This window comes from Ascaphus truei, chromosome 2, assembly GCF_040206685.1.
Source record: "Ascaphus truei isolate aAscTru1 chromosome 2, aAscTru1.hap1, whole genome shotgun sequence".
NCBI lineage: Eukaryota > Metazoa > Chordata > Amphibia > Anura > Ascaphidae > Ascaphus > Ascaphus truei.
This window is the reverse complement of record NC_134484.1, coordinates 29,279,569-29,301,178: the sequence shown is the minus strand read 5'-3', so window position 1 is coordinate 29,301,178 and position 21,610 is coordinate 29,279,569. Positions and strand designations below refer to the sequence as shown.

At 42.4% G+C, this 21,610-nt stretch overlaps 1 protein-coding gene across 3 annotated transcripts in view; it reads right to left on the bottom strand.

The window, feature by feature from the left end:
* The window catches only part of ZFAT (zinc finger and AT-hook domain containing), a 295,248-nt gene that overhangs the window by 203,177 nt on the left and 70,461 nt on the right, over window positions 1–21,610 (bottom strand). For all 3 annotated transcript variants that reach the window (XM_075581826.1, XM_075581827.1, XM_075581828.1), the window contains 3 exons: window positions 12,362–12,619; window positions 10,668–10,847; window positions 6,675–6,828 (listed from right to left, as the gene is read on the bottom strand). In XM_075581826.1, coding sequence (XP_075437941.1) covers window positions 6,675–6,828; window positions 10,668–10,847; window positions 12,362–12,619 — 592 coding nt within the window. The remainder of the gene's footprint in view (window positions 1–6,674; window positions 6,829–10,667; window positions 10,848–12,361; window positions 12,620–21,610) is intronic.

Below are 21,610 nucleotides of genomic sequence, written 5' to 3'. Positions count from 1 at the left end.
TGTCCCCCAAGGGGTGAAGATGTTTTCAGTCATGCACTGAATTAAAGGTATTTATTTTACTCCACCTGGCTTCCTGGCTGTGCACCATTTGTTTTTTCTTCTTGCTGCTTCTGGATTTCCCTGTTTGGCTGGCACGCCAGTAATCACTCCTGGAGATGACGTGAGTGGGTTTAGAGACTTTAAGACTGCAATAGTTGAGTACTGCTACATGTGTATTATAAGTGACTCACAGGTCTATTGATTATACCCACTCCCACTAGTGTCTTCATGGAATGTGTTATACTGTTAAAACTGGATGAAGTTGTCTGGGGTTTGAGCACCCTAATTTCTCTTACCTCTGAGAGCAGAAGGGAGGTGAGAGCCGGGGGAAGGGTGAGAGCGCCCGGGAAGGGTGAGAGCAGAAGGGGGGTGAGAGCGCCGGGGAAGGGTGAGAGCAGAAGGGAGGTGAGAGCCGGGGGAAGGGTGAGAGCGCCGGGGAAGGGTGAGAGCAGAAGGGAGGTGAGAGCCGGGTGGAGGGAGAGGCCTGTGGGAGGAGAAAGCAGGAGAGTGTGCTCTGGGGGGCCAATGAGAGCCATGGGGGGGCGGGACACAGGGGGGGGGCAGACACACCAGCCAATGAGAGCCGTGGGAGGGCGGGCCGACCGACGGAGCAATCAAATGGTCTCCAGACACTCACACACAAGATTTTGAGAAATATATATATATGAAAAAAGCTTTTTTTCCAAGAGAAAATTGTGCCTGAGATTGTGGAATACATCACACGTGAGTTCCCAGATGGTCACCGTTTCTACCAGGACAACGATCCGAAGCACACCGCGTCAACAGCACATATTCTTGAGCGCGGTATCAACTGGGTGAAGACGCCAGCGGAGTAAGTGCGGTAACCGTGTCTCATTTTTTCCCACTGTTTTTACTGTGTACTGTATCTCTTTAGCTAATTGTCCTTTTTTCCCTCCTCCCTCCAGTGACAGATCGTCAGACTTCAATCCTATCGAAATGGTCTGGCATCAGCTGAAGGACCATATCCGAAAAGTCGTGAAACCCTCCAAAAAGGATGAGTTGGCGCAAGGCATAATGAGTTTTTGGAACGATGTACTCACCGTGGAACGATGCAATAAATATATTGACCATATTGCGACTGTGTTGCCCATTGTGATCGCGCGTAATGGGCAAGCATCAGGAAGGTAGTATGGCATAGTACTGTACTGTAGTATTGTAAGTACAGTATGATACAGGTAAGTATGGCACAGATTTTTTTTTTCCCTGAGAGAGCAGCAGTAGCCATCTGGTTACAAAGTATTTAACAGTAGTCACAGTATACAGTAGTTCCAGTAATTTGACAGTACTAACTGTATACTGTTGTCCAATATGGAGTAGCTATACAGTACACAATGCCATAATACAGTATGCACCTAACTGCTCAATTTTTTTCTTTCCTGAGAGAGCAGCACCAGCCATCTGGTTGCTAAGTATTTAACAGAAGTTACAGTATACAGTAGTTCCAGTATAGACTGGTTTGACAGTACTATACAGCACACAATGCCATAATACAGTATGCACATAACTGCACTAATTTTTTGTTTTCTTGTCTTTTCAGAAAAAAAGGATGGACTGGGGAAGAGGGGGGGTATCGTGTAAAGTTTGTGAACTGCTTGTACAGTTAAGTGTACAGTATCTAAACTGCAGTCATGATGTACCCAAAACATCTCCTCTCTCTATGAACTACTGTACTGTACACAGAATGAGGAACAAGATAAAGACGGAAACAATTATATTATTATATATATATTATTATATATTATTAATATTAATATCAATGTGCATTACTCATGATTATCCACCGGCCCTCAATTTTCATCTGACAGAAGAACTGAATAAAGACTGCATTTTGTATTATTCATGATTATTTGTATATTTGTATTTTTTGTTCCTGATAAAATAAAATAAATATTTCTTTACATTCATGATAATCATAATCATTGACAACCCCCCCCCCACACACACACACCTACACCAAAGAAAAAGAAAGAATGACAAAAAGTGGTAATTTACTGCATCAACAACATGAATCAGATAATGGTTTTTTTAACTCGTAATTTCACAGTGCTGTGCAAATCAGATTTACATATCAAATTCGAAAAGGGATTATCAAAAGCGTTACCGTAAACAAAGCCTCAAAGGGTTGGGGGGTGGATGGGTGAGTCATGCGCAGTAATCATCAGTTAGCTCCCTTCCCAAAGAGGATTACAGAGGTGTGACTCAAAGCCAACAATAGGAAAATTAGGCACAGAGGCGCAGAGAGGTGATGCTCGGCTAGGGACGGATGATTAAAAACACAATGACAAGCTTTAGAAACGGAATGGTTCTGGAGAGGTGTCTGTCGATAAGAGGTTCAAATCCTTGAGCGAGCCTTGTGTGTGTGCGTGGGTGAGGGGGGTACAGGGTACAGCTGCATGAAGGATTAGCTGTACTGCAATTCAAAGAAATGACATATTTTCAAAAGGCAGTTCATCATAATAATTTGATCCCTACACCCCCAAATACATAAAAAGCACACAAATCAACCATGTGCAGTCAAACGCACAGAGTCGCAGTCAAAAGCTACAGCACAGATTGAATATCGTAATATCAAGATGGTTTAGGCAGGCTTGTGGAGAAAATAAAAATAAAAAATGAGGAGAAAAAAAATATTTTCTTTTTTGGTCACTCACTCTTGAACTTCGCAAGCAAGCAGTGGTGAAGTTACAGACGCATGCACAGTAATTATCAGCTATGTACTGTAGCTCCCATCCCAAAGAGGATTACACGCAGGCGCAGAGAGGTGATGCTCGGCTAGGGACGGACGATTAAAAACACAATGACAAGCTTTAGAAACGGAATGGTTCTGGAGAGGTGTCTGTCGATAAGAGGTTCAAATCCTTGAGCGAGCCTTGTGTGTGTGCTTGGGAGAGGGAGGGGGTGTACAGGGTACAGCTGCATGAAGGATTAGCTGTACTGCAGTTCAAAGAAATGACATATTTTCAAAAGGCAGGTCATCATAATAATTTGATCCCTACACCCCCAAATACATAAAAAGCACACAAATCAACCATGTGCAGTCAAACGCACAGTGTCACAGTCACTCACTCTTGAACTTCGCAAGCAAGCAGTGGTGAAGTTACAGACACATGCGCAGTAATCATCAGCTATGTACTGTAGCTCCCATGCCAAAGAGGATTACACGCAGGGGGCGAGCGAGGGTAGAGCGCTGTATATGTCGAAATGTGATAATGTTACAGTACAGTACACGCCTATGCGTTTCAACAATTTTCAAATGAGACATACAGCACTGCACATGCATGTATAAATATGCAAATTTACAATTACTGTGCGCACACACGCAGGCTGTGTACTGACGTACAATAAGTTGAACTGCTAAAGTATTATGCTTTGATGACTCGCGAACGCCCCCCTGAGTTTTTAGACGGTATTGCTAATACATGTATTACATAAAATGCTAATACATATTACGAGCGCTAAAATACCACTATATACTCCGGAAAAAAAAACCATACTGCATCTGCCCGCGGTTATCAGAGTTGCGCCGCGACGGCCGCACTAGGGTTATGGCGGCCGCCACTGTATGCTAGCAACATTTCAACACGTACATTTAAGGTATATTTTTTGTTTCAAGTTGAAGTTTTTAGTCACTTTTTCAAACAATATTTAATTTCTCCCAAATTGTTTATGCATCTTTTCTTATTTTTAATTTAATTCTGCATTCTTTCACATTTCTGCTACATACTGTACTTTATCTCCAAATTTGAAAATATTCTAATCATCTTTGTATGAAAGAAATGAGAGCTTTTTGTTTTTCAAGGCAAAAACATTGAATGACAGGATGCTAACTTTGGAGCACTTAACAAAACGTTATTACCTATAAATGTTTATTGATAAGGGTCATTGACACATTGATGTCAAAGTAGTACATCAGGGATTGCAACAGAATATCTATTTTCTAGTGAAAATGCCAAATAATTTACATATATGAGTTCAGTATATGAGCCACCATATCTTATCCACAATCATATTCTATTCCTGAACCAGTGCCTATCTAAGCCTCTTTCTCTTTTTTATCAAATTGACTCCAGTGTATAATTGGGAGTTCTTCTATTAAGTGCGATAATGCAGATTCTGTGCTACCAAACAAGGCTTCATTGAGTTCAATAAGGCTATCCGTGATGTAGTATCTGATCGTCACTATCGGATGTTATAGAATAAGGCTCATACTGTTGTAATCACACTTCATCTTTAAAAGTGAGCCGTTTCCTGCAAAGTTTCCATTACCCTGTTTCCGAACACATCTTGCTAACCTATCCAACAATAAAGGTTTCTCATATTTGCTCAACTTGATATGTTTACATTGAAAATGGTCACGCTATCAAGGGGGCGTCTCTGGTTGCAGAATTACGTTCAAGGCTCTAATCTAAGTGAAATGAAAGTAGATGAATGCAAACAACCCTGGAGAATATGCTTTTCATATCTAGTCGGCACTTCAAGCTGCTCTGTGTAAAAAGTTTGTATTATTTCATATCATATCAATTTACCACCTGACAATTCCATCGCTAAACACAACTTTCATGAGTCATGTTTTGTTTATTTTTAACCCTAAACTTGGTTTGTTAAAGATGTCACAAAATAAATCTTTTTTTACATCAGTTCTTTATAGCTTTTCCACATATTTTGTTTTATACATCAACATGCTTATGTCCCTATTCTTAATCCCTCTTATACAATAGTGCAATAAATAAACTCGCCCAAGTACTCTCTAATATGGAGAGTAGCCCTGTTTATCTCGAGGAGAATTTGTCCAGGTGAGAATGTAGTATCAATGAATATTGTGAAATCATACACAAAATCTGAGGTGGTTAATAAATACTATATCTATAACCTTCATGTGCCAATATATACTAAGGTACTGAGCATAAACAACTTCTAATAGTTATTTAAGGGAATTTATAAAGTAGTAACTTAATCATTAACAATGTTTATATGTGTAGCCAGGTCCCCTCTGGCTCCCTGGGTCCCCCATCCTTTCCCCCTTATCCCGTAGGTGAGAAAGCAGCTGCGGGGGCGAGCGCGTCGCCGGGGGCTCCCGGTGTCATCGGAGGCAGGGCGCCGCCATCTGTGCTATGTCCACACATGCGCAGATGCGAGGCAGCGGCCATTACAGTAAGGGAGATAGGCTCGCGCATGCGCAGAATGCTAGAGGCAGCCATTTTAGGAGCGCAGGGACTGCCCACAGTTGCGCAGGCTCAGTGGAGAATAGCGGTGGCCATTACATTGTCGCGCATGCGGTCCCAATGAGAAAGAGATTTGCAATGGACTACAAGTCCCAGGAAGCTTAGAGGCAGAGATACACCTGATGCCAAAGCAGCCAATAGGGCTTGCAAGATTCTCCTGCTGGAGAAAGATATATTGTTGAGCACAGACCATGCGAGTCAGTAGGAGCTGGGACACAGAGAGGGGAGGGTGTGTTTGTGCAAGGAGGAAAGTAGCCCCCCTGCACTAGGCCAGAAGTCTCCCCTTAGGCCCCAGCTAGGCCCTACTCACCCTCAGTTTGTGGGTGCTACAGGGACGGCCCTAGGATAGGGACAGGGTCCTGTAGAGAAGCTAGAGTGAGGGTTACAGCCAGGAAGCGTGGATATCCTGGTTGCTGTGTGCTGGTGAATCATTCTCTGTAGTACAGAGGCAGAGACTGTTACGTGGTGGGTCACTCCGTGCGGGAGCCATTCATCACAGAGGCGAAAGCAACGTGGGATCGTCCTTCAGGAAAGGGATCCCAAGTACAGATCATCTGCGCGCCCGGGTGTGGACACACCCGGCAGGTACCTTCCTCTCAACAAGTGCACCAACCCTCACCTCAATTTAGTAGGCAGCGCTGTCACACACTGGGGTGGGTGGGGGACTCTTGGGTACAAGGTGTTTGGGGAATACTGTGTGGGGTTATCACCCATAAGAAGCAGTGTTACAGGGTGACACTGAAGTACTGTTGATGATATGTTATGATGTTATGATGTTATGGTTATGTTGCATATACAGTAAACTGTGTTTTTATATATATACTCTGGTGTATGTAATTACTGTGTATGAGGTCCTGTGTTAGGGGTTATTCTACACCTAGAATTCTGCACAGGTGGAGGCGCTGTGTAAGTAAGAACTTTTCCAGGATACATCCCAGGTTCCATTCAGCGGAGGCTCAGGCCTCCTGTGAGCCTGACAGTTATAGTGCACCACACCTAGTAACATACCTATAGATCCCCTTACATGCACCTTATCTGCGATTGAGGGGGGGGGGGGGGGGGAACTGTGTTACATATGCAAACATAATGGTTTCTAAATGAAGTTGAAAGGGGAGCTTCATGAAATGGTTGGATAAATAAAACAAGAACCAAACTGCACAGAGCAAATGTCATTATTTTATGGGCCATTCATGCTAAAATACCTCCTTGTCAGTACAGCTCTAAATAACTCTTGGGGACACTGATAACAGCATCAAGGATGTAAAAGGAGCCCTTAAAGTATCAAGACTGAGAAAGTTATCTCATTGGCTCTGTTCCTCATTCTAAGTCAATCTTGTGTGCTATGCATTGATAGCCATTAAAGCCATTACCAAAAGATGAACATTACTGTACCTGCTTGATTTTGTTGACTGTTCATAAGATGTTTGCTGAATGGCGTATTCCTGGTATCCCCTCCGTTGAAGTTGCTCTTGATCTACAGCTTGACTATTTATTTCTGGTTCAACCTCAGGAGAAGCAGCTTCAACAGGAACAATTTTTGTTGCTCCTACCACAAAGTATTATAAAGAAAGTTATCGTTTTCCAGTATTCAATAAATTCTAGATAACACAAATAAGAATTTAAGTGGAGCAAGAAGAAAGTCTGAAAACGATCTATCTGATATATAACACTGTATGTGTTGCAGCGTTTTGTTACTCTGTGGGTTTGTGGGGTGCTGAGTACATTTCATATTCACTACTACTGCGTGCAAATGTACCATGTAACACTTTGTGAGTGACCATCTGATACTCTTAATATAATTAAACCATCTATGATTCTTTATAGATAACCCACACAAACATCATCAAGTTAATAGCATAGGTTGTAATTCATCTCTCCGATACATAGGACTGCCTGTCAAAGCTTGCAAGTCCTATGCCTGTCCAGGTTTGCGCCTAGCTACGCCAACCTCTTCATGGGGCTATGGGAGGAGGAGCAGATTTGGTCTGGGGCGGGGCCTGGTGCAAGCTTGGTCCTCTGGCGGTGCTACATAGACGATATTATTATGATTTGACAAGGAGATCAGAACAGTTTAGATGCTTTTTTGAATAAAATTAATGTTAATATAAACAATTTAAAATTTACATCGACAACTAGCAAAGAAAAACTGGATTTTTTTTAGATCTTACTATCTACATTCATGAAGGAGAAATTAAAACAAAATCATTTTTTAAAACAGTAGACAGTAACAATTATATATTACGCTCTAGCTGCCACCATCCTCAATGGATGGACAATGTACCCTACGGTCAGTTTAGAAGAATGCGCAGGAATTGCAGAGATGAGGATATTTTTGAAAGTCAGTGTGAAATTTTAAAGAACAGATTCCCACCATTTATGTGTCCATTATATATGTACACAATGTGAGTACATATATTGTTTTACTTATTTTAAGATAAAAATGTATATTGGGATATAGAGAGAAAAAGGGGGAGCACAGGTTGAAGAATTTGGGATATGTATAGTGTCTTATTAGATATTTGTGGGTGTGCTTGAAAGATATATAAAATCACTTACACGGCCTTGTGTAAATGCTCTCACAGCAAGGTTTACTTGTCTTTATGTTCTCTTGATTGGTTTCCTTCTTCTTTTCAGGGCTTGGTTTTCTTCCTGGATTTCTTCGACAGTCCTCGGCTTACAGTGAGGATGTCTCCCTCGGAGTGAACAGATTGAAAGACAGTTGTTTAGAGGGGAATACAGACAGTATTTATAATGTCCAATACTTTCAACTCTAGATATATATATATATATATCCAAAGGCAGTAAAAACTGCCAGCACTCACACGGGTAAGTGTGGGTACACACCTAGGGGAAGGTATCTTTTTATCCAGACTGGTCTTCGCACGTGGTGATCTATAGGTGTAATTAGGGTCTGGTGTATAATAATAAATGTAAATCAAATAATACTCACACGGCCTTGTGTGAGTAAATACACATCAAGGTGTCTTTGACTAGAATATTTTCTTTCTTCTTTTCAGGTTCTTGATTTTCTTCCTGGTTTTCTTCGGCGGTCTTCAACTCCCACTGAGGAAATCCCCCTCGGTGTGAACAAATTTGAAAACAATTGTTAGTGGGAAAATATCAACATAATTCTGTGGTGACCCACTAGAAAAACCCAAGCAGATATATAAAAGCAGCAAATGCTGCAGGCACTCACACGGGCAAGTGTAGCTGTGCTGGATCAAAATTGCTTAGTGGTGAGAGCAACGCGTTTCGACCCTTTTTGGTCTTCCTCAGGCTCACCACTAAGCAATTTTGATCCAGCACAGCCACCGTCAAGGAGTGGATCAGAGAGGAGGCAGCACTATATCCGGACGCGGAGCAAGTTAGCTGCGCTCCACGAGACCCACGAGCAATTTCCTATTGACGGGCTGCTTCTTCTTTTTATGCATTTTTTCATTGTTTTTATATATGTTTTGTTTTTAGAGCTTTTGAGAATAAAATTTATTGTAGTCCACCAGAATCGTGACATTGTTCAATTTTATATCCACACCAAGCAGGGGTCATCCACCTACACTCGCCCACTTGGAATTTAACACTATCAGCACTACAAAGGAGTTAAAGACACCTTGATGTGCATTTACTCACACAAGGCCGTGTGAGTATTATTTTTATTAGTTTTAGTTTTATAGATCCCTTTATATCAGACCACCATTACCCTCATAAAGCAGCAGGTGTAAAGACACCAACAGAGAAAAAAGATACCTTCCCCTAGGATTGCACTCACACTTGCCCGTGTGAGTGCCTGCAGCATTTGCTGCTTTTATATATCTGCTTGGGTTTTTCTAGTGGGTCACCACAGAATTATGTTGATATTTTCCCACTAACAATTGTTTTCAAATTTGTTCACACCGAGGGGGATTTCCTCACTGGGAGTTGAAGACCGCCGAAGAAAACCAGGAAGAAAATCAAGAACCTGAAAAGAAGAAAGAAAATATTCTAGTCAAAGACACCTTGATGTGTATTTACTCACACAAGGCCGTGTGAGTATTATTTGATTTACATTTATTATTATACACCAGACCCTAATTACACCTATAGATCACCACGTGCGAAGACCAGTCTGGATAAAAAGATATCTTCCCCTAGGAGTGTACCCACACTTACCTGTGTGAGTGCTGGCAGTTTTTACTGCCTTTGGATATATATATATATCTAGAGTTGAAAGTATTGGACATTATAAATACTGTCTGTATTCCCCTCTAAACAACTGTCTTTAAATCTGTTCACTCCGAGGGAGAAATCCTCACTGTAAGCCGAGGACTGTCGAAGAAATCCAGGAAGAAAACCAAGCCCTGAAAAGAAGAAGGAAACCAATCAAGAGAACATAAAGACAAGTAAACCTTGCTGTGAGAGCATTTACACAAGGCCGTGTAAGTCATTTTATATATCTTTCAAGCACACCCACAAATATCTAATAAGACACTATACATATCCCAAATTCTTCAACCTGTGCTCCCCCTTTTTCTCTCTATATCCCTGTACAAATAAGGATCCTGGATAAGGATCCTATTGGGGTCAGAGCCATAGGACAAGAAGACGAACCAGAGGGGACCTTTGTTTATAAGGTTGTAATATTCATTGCTACATTTCCCCTGTTCTAGAATTTCATCAGGGAGCGCCCGGGTTTTTCCTTGTTCCAAAAATGTATATTGGTCTGCACAATCGGTCTTTTCCTTTTTCCTGTTTCCCTGAGATTTGCTACCAACAGTACATCCCGATCCAGTCATCCGGATACTATCTTTCTCCGCACATATTACTTGACTACACTGTAAGTAGGCATTTCGTAAGAGCCAAGATTTTATATCTACCAAGAATGTACGAAAATAGTACACTATATTTGTCTCTTTCCTTTTGGAGTAATCCGGATAATTACGCTCCCTTTGAAACTTGGACTTCAATGTGGTGTCAGGAGTGGGTAGAGCCAGTGTATATTGCAGGGGTGGCCAAACGCCATACTCAAGAGCCACCAACAGGAAATATTTTAAGGATATCCCTGCTTGAGCAAAGGTATAGTACTGTAGCTCAATCACCACTGTGTTTGGAACCCCTGTTATATAGTTCCCCATTGAAAGATATGATGATAGGTAATCTCTCATCTGTACCTCACATACTTACATAAACCCATTGACCAGCTCACAAACCTGCTTCGACTGAGCCACCTGTGCTGAAGCAGGGGTAGCCTAAAAACCTGACCTGTTGGTGGCCCTTGAGGACTGGACTTACATACCTCTGCCCAAAAATCTGCGTTGCCCAACTTTTAACACACTTCATGTCTACCCAGTACATTTACTGTAATTTTATAATGACGATGTATAGAACAGAAAGAACTTGTACCGGACATACCTGGAATAGCTTCATGTGCAGTCAAAACAACACTAATAATTGGGTTCTTAACTCCCAAAGTCTTCTCCACCTCTTTTGCTTGCAAAGCTTTTTCTGTTTTCTGGATGCGTGACCTCTTTGGTTTTTTTCCCCTTTCCATTTCGTCATCTGGTATGATGTATTCAGATTCAAAATCATTGCCTAAACAGAGTGTTATTATAATGATTACCTTTACGTGCTGTAAGTATTTGGAAATAATAAAATACCACAAAACGATGAAATGTAGACCTAATATTTAGGTGGGGTCAAATTTATTCAGACATGGGAAAAATGTGGACGTGGTACTGCTCACACTGGACAACTTTAAAACAAACGTTTTTTTTTAATTGCAATAAGAATTGGAAAGGAACCGTAAATAACTTCGGTATGTTATTACCAGTACATAGGTTGCAGTGTTGATAAAAATGTTTAGGAGACAAATTCTTTAAAGCAGCTCTCCCCTCCTCCCCCCCCCCCCCCCCCCAAAAAAAAGCCTATACATATACGAGTCAAATTCTTGTGTCAGCATCTAGGCCCTTTAGAAGAAAGAAAATCATTGTTTCTAGCTTCAAATGTTAACATGGTAATCATTAGACTGTAATGGGCCCAGGGAGATCTTGATTTCAACCTCCCGGAACCCTAATATTTCAAACACTTTAGATTTAAATAAAATTAAAGCTGCGTTTGAAAGGGCAAGAAGAGATCTCTTAAAATAAATTACATTTAAAAAAAATGCAAGAACAATGTTGATCATCGCAGACGGCTGCTACTTTCAAGATTGTTCTATCCATATAATTCATTATCACAAATTATAAGTAAATCAAAACAATTCTGTGTTTATTTTCAAATATTTTGATCAATATCTGCAATATTTTTACATTAATACTAACCAAAATAATTCCCATGGACATGGTGAATAGCTGTGTCAGTGCTGAATCTAATATACACGCGGTCCCTCTATCCACACAACACAGCACATCAAAAGAGGTGAAATGTATCCTTAAAGCAGCAGTTCAAGCTGTATGGTTTTTTTTGTTTAGGATTGAAGCAGGTGGTCTCTGGAGCTGAACTACATTAATTTCCGTTTCGGGGACCCTGTGCTTTCAGAGACACTTACCTGGGAAGGGCGTACCCATATCTCGGTGCTGTTTATCAGGCGGGGCCAATCGAAAGCCGCAAGAGATTACGTCACGGCTTTCTATTGACCCGCAGGACATATAAGCTGACATTTGGATATCCCCACGAAGCCCAGACTCAGCTTCTACCGACACATCATGCGGAGGTATGTTTCTCGGGAAGCAGATGATCCCTGGAGCTGAAATCAACGCAAATCAGCTCCAGCGACCCCTCCTTCAATCCTATTAAAAAAAAATTTTTTTACATATTTTAACTTATTCAAGGTACAGACACTCACAGGGCCAAGTTGAACCAGTGGCACTGACAATTTTAGGGACAAAAAAACAGAAACCTATAATTAATTAAATAAATATTTCAGCTATATAGGAACACAGTTCCTATAAACTAATATACACATCATCAGGATGTCTGTAGCCTCGTGCCTCAGAACAACAAGAGGTAAAAGAAAAGTTACACCGAAATTAAAAAAACAGCAGAACCTTTTGTTGATATAGTTAAGAAATATGACTTTTTAAAAAAAAAAATTGTTCCTGACTTACCTTGAATATTATCTTCATCGTCATTAAACACAATAATGCAGATGTGTTTTTTAAGCTGTCGGACGTTACAAAATTTTCGGCTGCATTTTCGGCATTCCAAGTTCTCAGGAACAGGGTCTGGCATAGGTTGTACTTCCTCCTCCTCCTGCTGGCTCCCTGTACGCCCATTGCTGCCATTTCCGGCTGGTTCCTCTTCCACATAAGACTTCTTTGTGGAACCCTTGGGTCTTCCTCTTTTCCTTTTTACTAAGCACCGCTCTACACAGAACACAACAAGAAGTTATGAGGCTATAACCACATTTAAAATGGAGAATATAAATATATATTTTTTTTTTTAACTGCCAGGATCTGCCAAATTAAAGGGAAATTAACATTTTGTTAAACAAGCCAAAAAGAAATGCTTGAAACGGTAAGTGATGATCAAGAACAAAACATCCGAGATACATCTAACATTTCTTGTGACTGCAGCAGAGAAAGGGTTTTATCCAACCCATTAACACAGGTGTCCCAAGCATACCATTAAAGACCAGGCCACCGCTGAACGTTGTCAAAAGGAAGGTTGGGTGGGCTATTTTACATGCAGATATACAATTTGAAAGTCTATTGATGTTAAGAAGTCCACTTCCTCTGAAACTTACAGTACAACTAAACTGATTGATTTTCTTTTTTGTTAGTTAACATGCCCCTTGAGGTATTTCAAAGCCAGCGGCCGGCTGTAAAAGCCCATTCTTTTCTTGGTAACAAAAATTGTAGAATAAAAAGACCAGTCTTGTTTGGCGACTGGTACTTCCTTTGATGACTTTGTTTTGCAGAAACTTGAAAATGTTTCCCCACAGAGTCAACAATTTGAGGGGGTTTCTTGCAGATCGCTAAATGTTTGGAACTTTTCTTTGGATGTCAGGACACAAATTCTCCAAAGTACTATCTGTAGCACTAATTCAATATAGCATTGGGCCTTCTCTTGGACTGGCGAAATTCAAAGGATGGAGGTGCACAGCGAAAAAATGAAAAAAGCTGGACGTGAACACAGATGAAAAGCAATTTTTTGTGCTCTTGAGCAACACATATCCAAGTAAAAGAGAAAGGTCGCTATCTTTTAAAGACATAATAATAATAAAGCAAGAAATTAAGTCATATTCAGTATTTATATTGTTGTTTCACTTCAAGACCATGCTTGATCGTCGTGACAGACAATAGCCGCCTTTCTGAACATAGTCGCTACCAGTCTAAGTTCTTTCAAAACTAAAGCTGTCTCACATTTTATGCTGCTCTGTAACTGTTACATACGCCTATCACATATTATCTCTTACTGTGCATGCTAAGTCTTGTATATAATGTATACCCTGTTCACTTATGTAACCATTTATTTGTGATCATAACTCTATGCCCAGGACATACTTGAAAATGAGAGGTAACTCGCAATGTATTACTTCCTGGTAAAACATTTTATAAATATATAGCAGGGTCATGTTGAGATTGGTCGCACATGCGCAGAGAGAGAGCTGCAGTCATTAGCAGGATAGGCTACGCGGGGACTACAGCCCCCAGCATGCACAGGGGAAGGCAGTCAGGTGCCCATGCAGAGCCAATAGGGCTGCAGCATTCCCTGCACCAGGGAAAAGATACATTTGGCGTGCCAGAGACCACGCTAGTCGGAGCTGGGACAGCAGAAGGGTAGGGTGTGCTTGTGCAGTGTGCCAGTGGCCCCTGCACTAGGCCAGAGACCCCCTTAGGCCCCGACTCCCCTGTATAGTTTGTGGCTGCTATAGAGATAGGCCCTTAGACAGGGACACTGCCCCATTAGCTGATATAGTGACTGGGACACAAGTAACGCTGTGCAGCAGTTGCAACCTGGGGTCTGAGACCAGACCACCCTCGACTGACATAGAGACTATCTTCGTGTGGGACACTCCAGCCAGATACCACCCGACGTGGAGGCGGACTCATCAAGGAGGCAGATTCCATCGCTGGATCAGCGGATCCTTTCGATCATCAGCCGGCACGCCCGGGTGCTGGAGCACCTGGCAGGTACCTAAATACACCAAGTGCACCAACCGTACATTTAGTCAAAGGGGCAGTGCGGTCTCACACATGGGGATGGGTGCGGGACTCTAAGGACACGGTGATGGGAACATGGTGGTGGGTTACGGCTGTGCGAGGCTTGGTGGGTAGTTGTACCTCATTAGCCTTGTTAGTAAGTCTACGCTCTAAGTGTTGTTCTGTTTATGCCGGGTTATATGCGTATAGTAAAGAGTTAGTGTTTTACCATATTGGTGTGTATTACTCATGTATATCCTGCCCAGGGTTATCCCACTTAGTTAGGATCCTGCGCATTGTGGAGGCGCTGTCATATATCAAATCAGGTACAGCCCAGGCCCCCAGCGGCTGAGGTTCAGGCCTCCTGTGAGCCACAGGTAACAAACACACAGTAGTCGCCTTATCTCCCAGGGGGTGGGGGAAAGTGCTCTACAAATAAATAATAACTTTGTTGTCGTTGCCTACAGTGTCAGTGGCAACAAAGCTTATTTATAGGCTCGTATAATAGTATACAATAGTGTGAGAATTAAATTGGCCAAGCATTACCCTTTTTAACTGAAGTTTGAGAATACCAAGACAACTTAATTACAAAATATCCAAAATCGATGGCGTGTCAAAGTTTGTTTTCCCAGTGTTTCATTCTGTGTTATGAATGTTGTGAAGGAATTAGGTTTACTCACTCATACAACAACGCAGTATAAAATATAGCGTTTTCCCAGTATTTATCATTTGCCTCTGTCTATCACAAGCACATTTGAATTACTGTAGTGTATTAACTTCTAACAGCTCTGCTGAGAAGCTGATCTATGGATTCACTACCCTTCCAGTAAGCAGTCCTTGCTCACAAGTGTAAAATCCTCAGATTCAGTAGTAAAAATTACTCTTCATACTTTTTGTGTATGTAACCCCTTTTCACCCACCCGAAGGGAGATTTGGTTCTGGTTACCGGTGTAGTGTTGCTCACCTGTTAGGCTTACAGGATTCTGAGTGTCCGCTGGTGTTAGTGGGGATAGACAGGACAGGCTTTCGGATAAGTAGCTCTTATCTTCAGTGCAGCGCCTCCATTCCAACAGGGCCTATCAGAAATAGGTGCAGTCCCTGTAGGATAACCTCTTTCCCTCCCCCTGAAAGACTGCAGCCTCAGGCAGGAGTAAAACATAACAGTGGTCTTTATTCTGCCATCACAGCATACATCAACAGCATCTTGACATACACGGCAACTTCTTCTGTGTGTCCCTGGAGTCAACCCAGGAGCTTGAGGCCCCAGGAGTCTTTTCTTTATCTCTCACACTCCCTGGTGGAGTATGGGGTAGTTGCTTCCACTCCCCTATGGGAGGGAAGGCCAGGGCCCTGGTCCAGCACAAGATACATCCCACTCCCTGTGACAGGAGGGGACAGAACACACCTCTCTCAGAGAGGAGTGAGAGAGACAGAGAACACTGAAATTGTTCTTCTTTGTTACCAGGGGAGGGTCCCAAGTCTTAGCCCTTATGTGGCCAGTACCTAGGCCTTAGGCACCCCCTCCCCCCGTCACTCTAGGGAGCGGTTTGCTGCAGCAGGGCATAGACGTAACCCTAACACTGCCCGCTACATGCTCCCCCTGGTGGAACTCTCATGACCCCGCTGAGACATCCAATTTATAGACCATCCATTAAATTGGAGAACAGGGAAAAATAACTTGGAAACATTGCATCCCACCATGGTACTACCTTCTTCACAATAGAGCTAGGTATTTCAATACATTTATCCCGCATTGAACCCACAGTAGATGGTGGTCTGGGAATACCGGATTTACAGGATCCTTCCCGTGAAGACAGTGTAATCTGACATCCCACCCCTAGGCACATCATCAAATCCCTCCCACTCCGCATTGTCCTAGGAAGGTTTAGGTAAATGGTCAGTGTCCTGGGTAACGCTTGGGGATGACTTAATATGAGCATTCTGTCCCAATGTCTTAGGCGTCTGGCACCTACCTCGTCCCATCACCGCAAGTACCTTGTGGTGGTCATGGTCTTTAGCAGCCTTGTGGTCTCTGGCCTTTCCTCGGGCACGGCACTGCTGAAGAAAATGATCGGCCTCGGCCTTACTCACTGGAGCGGAGGTCATGACTTCCGTATCCATTCCCGGTGGCTGAAGTCGGGATGACAACTTCCAGTTGCACCGGAAGGGTGACAGCATGGACTGGAAAATAAGTATGGCCGGAACCTCCAAGATGGACATCTCTGCGGCAACCAGCTGAGCCGAAGCACCCTCGTCGTTCAGCAGGGCTGTGGTTATCACCGGAACCAGTGGATCGGATGTATCCTCACAGCTCTGCTGGGCTGATGTCGTCTCGTGGGCCTCCTGTCCGGGAGCAGGCACCTCCGACACCTTACGAAGATCTGCTGGAACCACAGACATCCTCTGCTCAGGTTGGGTTATCTCCGATGACATCACGGATGGTTGGCGAAGTTCCCATTCGCACCGGACGGCCGTCCTCACCACTCCAAGTATGATGTGTTGACACTCCAGCAGGAGTACCGCGATGGAGCCTCCAGCCTCGATCTCCACCAGCACAGCATTGGATACCTTGGTGAGTAGCTTCCGACAGGACGCCACGCTCATCACCGCATTTTCATGTAATGGCTTTTCAGGCGGAACGTTAGTAGCAATGGACCTTGGGGTCATCTGTATGGAGCCGGTAGTACCTCGCAGGTAGTGAGCCCATGCTTGCCCTGCTAAGGAGGGTGAAAAAGGTTCATTCTCCCACAGCATCTCACTGGGTATTTCGCACACAGTCACTCACAGGATTGGGACCGCACTGTTCCTCCTCAGAAGCCGCTTCTAGGGAACCCACAACCAATTCCTCAATCCAGACCATATAGACACGACTGTGGCCCTTAGTAATGCACCGCCGGTCCGCGTGGCACATATCGTAGAGAGCCAACAGGCAGCCCTGCTCTTCTCGGGGAGAGGCAGTCTCCATGAGTTTCTGCAGGCCGCAAATTAAATCGTAGAAGACCTGCACGTCAATATGGGTAGGCACGGGTGGTGGCGGCAGTACCAGCTACAGATGAGGCGTTCCACACCTCTTGCAGCGGGACTTCACTGATTGTTCCCCGCCTGGATAATCACATTGTGTGCATACACACTGTAGAAAGTCCTCCCCATTGATCTGCACCAACAGGATCCCTCCTGGTAGTGTATACAGGGGAGCAGCTTTCTCGGCCATAACACAATAGTAGCAGGGAGCAGTTTCAAATAGCTCTGTCTCCGTTGAGTCACCACGTGCATCTGATGGTGCGGTAGCTTATGTCAGGCTGCGCCCCTAGTGGTGTCACACAATCAGTAAGTTCAGTGCCTCCTCCCCCTGGTGGATCCAGAAGTCCAGGCACTAAAAGGTGGGCGCGGCTTCAGCTATCACGTCAAGCCAAGCACATTTCAGGGCACAGCTTCAGCTTTTGCACCAAGCCCTGCACAAATCTTGCAAAGAATAGCTTGCATCTTGCAAAGCTTATCACGCGGTTCTCCCGTTTCGGTGGGAACCGCTATAGTATTATTGCGCAGCTCCTTTAACGGAGGTTCTGGCCCTTCGAGTTTTGACAACCCACCCTGGGGCGCTACCTGCACATACTGTTAAACACTTTCTAGTGGATATTCATGTGTTAGTTTCCCCTTGAGGGGGTTCTGGTCCATTGGTACCCAAGAGCTTTCAGGTACACTACCCATAATTCCGCAAACTATGGCCCTGATACAGTGGTTTACAGGCACCTCTCAGTTTGGAATATGAAAGATCCTTCTGCTGCAAAGCCTACGTGCTTCTCCGATTTTAGACCTCAACAGTGCCCCCAAATGTAACCCTATACAATTGCATGTCGGAAAGGGTCATTTGTAATAATCAAAACTTTGTACAGTGTTTGGCAATTAAAAACCTGCTGTATCTTTTCCATCACTGTCATTGATCGAGAAGCGTTGTAACATTAAGAGCAAGCACTTGACTTCTTTAACATTAACCTGAACCAAGAGATTAATGTATTATGTGCCATGTTCCATGTAGATCATTTGTTACTGTCTATTTCACAGGCTGGCTAAAAAGGCATTAAAAAGCCACTATACTACCATTTATTTTTTTTTAATTTAACAAACGTAATGCAAGCCAGATCGTATCAGCTGCAGTTTGAACCTTCACATTTCCTGTGATTAAATCTGCCTCCAAAATGCAACTTATGTTGCTGTAACTTGTTCAATAAAGCAGTTTCTCAGTGGGGAATGGGACTTGCAATGTACTGTAGCCTGTTTCATCATAAATAATAAATTGCAACAGTAAAGTACAAGATTGAAAGGCAATAAGTTTATTTATTGCTTTATATCAGAAGTCTGACAGAGAATTATGATTTATACATTAGTAATTCATGAGAATAATTCTCCCAATTAGATCTTCAGCTAAGTATGGAAACAGGCATACATTCGCTTGAGGCAAACAGAAAGTCCCTCCACAACAACACGTATAATGGGCTACAATATGTACGCCTGCTGTACCTAGTGTAGTAAGATTGTGATTGACAGCGTGGTCAGTAGTTTTCGTCTGTTCTGTTTAACTACATCTGTGAAATCATTTTGAATGTTCCAATCAGTATTGGGCCAGCTGGTTTTCAGGACACCAACCACACAGTAGAACTGGAAACTAGGACTATTGTCAAGTAAAGAGCCCTCTGGAGAAGTTAATGTGCCAAATAAGATCTATCTGCTCGGGGCACTATTAAAAATACAAAAGATTTAACAAGCAAATATAGCATTGAAAACCTATGTCCTTGTTATGATGAGATTTTAACCCAGTCCTTGTTTTCCAACTCTGTTTCCAATGTATTCTCGCACTCAGCAGTCCGGCATTTCTATGAAAAATATATGCTTGGAAGTCTAAGACTACATTACAATCTCATGATGACTTCAGTCAGGTGGTCAATACTACAAAAGTTAATCCCAAGAAAATGAATACTGCTCTTTTTCTGCAAATTATCCAATTCTGTCACCCTCCAAAAAGCACGTTGTAAATTACAAGCTCTTATGTGCAGCATCTTCTTTACCTGCCCTATGTGACAATGAATGCGCTATTGTATTTTCTGTCTGTCATGGTCTTTCATTTTTATTACACCTGTACGTTACACGGCAATATTGATTCCTCATGAACAAACCATAATAACCCAGCCATTCTAACCCTGTGAGCAAAGAGCAGTGGTGAAAAAGAAAGAAAAACTGCTCTATTCTAATATTTAGACACATTGTTGATTTAAATCTTCCATTACCATTTACCAGTATGTTTTAGGAACAAATAACGCTGTGCTTTATTAATAAATCAACCTTTCATATATAAAAGTTCTTATACTTGTTTTCATGATCTTCTTGTAATGCTGCCTCTCATCCTTATCTACAGAAGTGTTTGCAGGGTGCATTAGTAACCAGGATTGCTCATGAAACATCCTGTAGTCTGAGCTATAAAGCAATCCTTCACTCTGATTTATTTGATGGAGAGTCACAGATCACATAGCTTGTAGGTTACATTCTATTCACAGGCAATACAGACTATATCACCAGGGAGCATGTGTTACATCACTGCAGTTAGACAGCAATTGCATAGGGTCTTTAAAGGAGCAGTGCCAAAAAAGACAACCTTAACACAAACATGATAGCTGAGGTCTGGTTAGTTTCTACTTGTTGCCAAATCTTTTCAGCAAAATCCCATTCTTTAGTTTCTATTTACATATATGTCATTCTTCTTCAGCAACTTTAATTCACGGGATTCTGCTAACATTATTACCTCGCTTAGGCACCATACAATGTGAAGCAGTTTACCAGAGCTGGAGAAGCGTTCAGCTCCATTGTCACGTATGGCACACCTGTGGGCAAGTGACCTGTATATGAGACAAGGGTTATATGGGACACACAGCTATCTAGCCGAGTCACTTTTCTCCACTCATGGACCCTCCAATGACTATTATCACCCCTCAATCCGTCCCAATATATCATCTGTCATGAACAGCACACATGTGAGCATGTGACATATACAACCAGGGTTAATACACACGGCCAACTCGCTGCCTCGCCTTTCTCCTTCGCAAAGTACTTTAAATGAGTTCATATTTATCCTTACTGTTACAATATCTACCGTTAATACCCTTCCACCACCAAAATAAATACCAAATTTAAATTGCAAAGTCTAACGGTCACTGATAATTAAGAAAAATTATGCACACAAAAATCTGTTGTGTCCGAAAATGTAAATAATCTCTACAAAGCGTACAATGGTTCAATCAGAGCCCAAAGTATTACTTATTAAAGTTGAACTTTAATTTGCAAAAATACAGTGCTTTGATTACAGAAAAAGATTAATACAAGAGGATAGTTATAATAAATGCAGAGTTTCTTAAAATAACAGGATAAAAGTAAGCAGAAATCCCTATAACATACGTTAGCACATGTCATAGGTTCTTACCAGAGAGGTCACTGGCATAGAAAAGATGAGAATTCACAGGTGTGATCTCAAAACACACCTCTGTTGAATTCCGACTTCATAACTCCTTGGTAAGACTTATGTACGAAGTCCCCTTAATTGAGGACATAAGCCCAGATCTTTCATCAATCAGCTCGGCAGACAGGTTTACGACTTAAGAAAAAAACCTGTCTTGTGACGTTTAAACCTGGGCCTCAATACATAAAAAACTTCATAACTTTGTTTCTATAATACTTAGACACACTCCACCTTCACTGTTGCGTCTGTGTACTTAACATAAAATATGACGACATAACGTCTATTTTTGAAGGAGAAACAAATATCTGTCTTTGGCACCTCTTAATTATTAAATATTTGGCATCATTTGATTAGTCTAATCGCAATGGTTACAAATATCTATTCATTATACTTGTGTAGCCTAGTGCCTCTGGCTATACCCTTCCCCTTGGCCCTAACATTATAAGTCTTGATAGAAACAGACAGTGTTGGGGTTCAACTCCTGCACAGAGGCCTAGCATGTGAGTTCCAGACTGGATAGTGTACAATGTTACCATATCCACATGCAGGCCTAACTGCAGTTGGAATGTCATGCCAGGGAGGGTACTGACAGGATCACATGTCAGTGGTGTGATGCCTGTCAGTACCTGGACCTGCCCTGTTATGTGGCAGGGTTACAAGCCCCTCACCAGGTATAAAATATGGCTTCCACTAAATGGTTGTGTTCT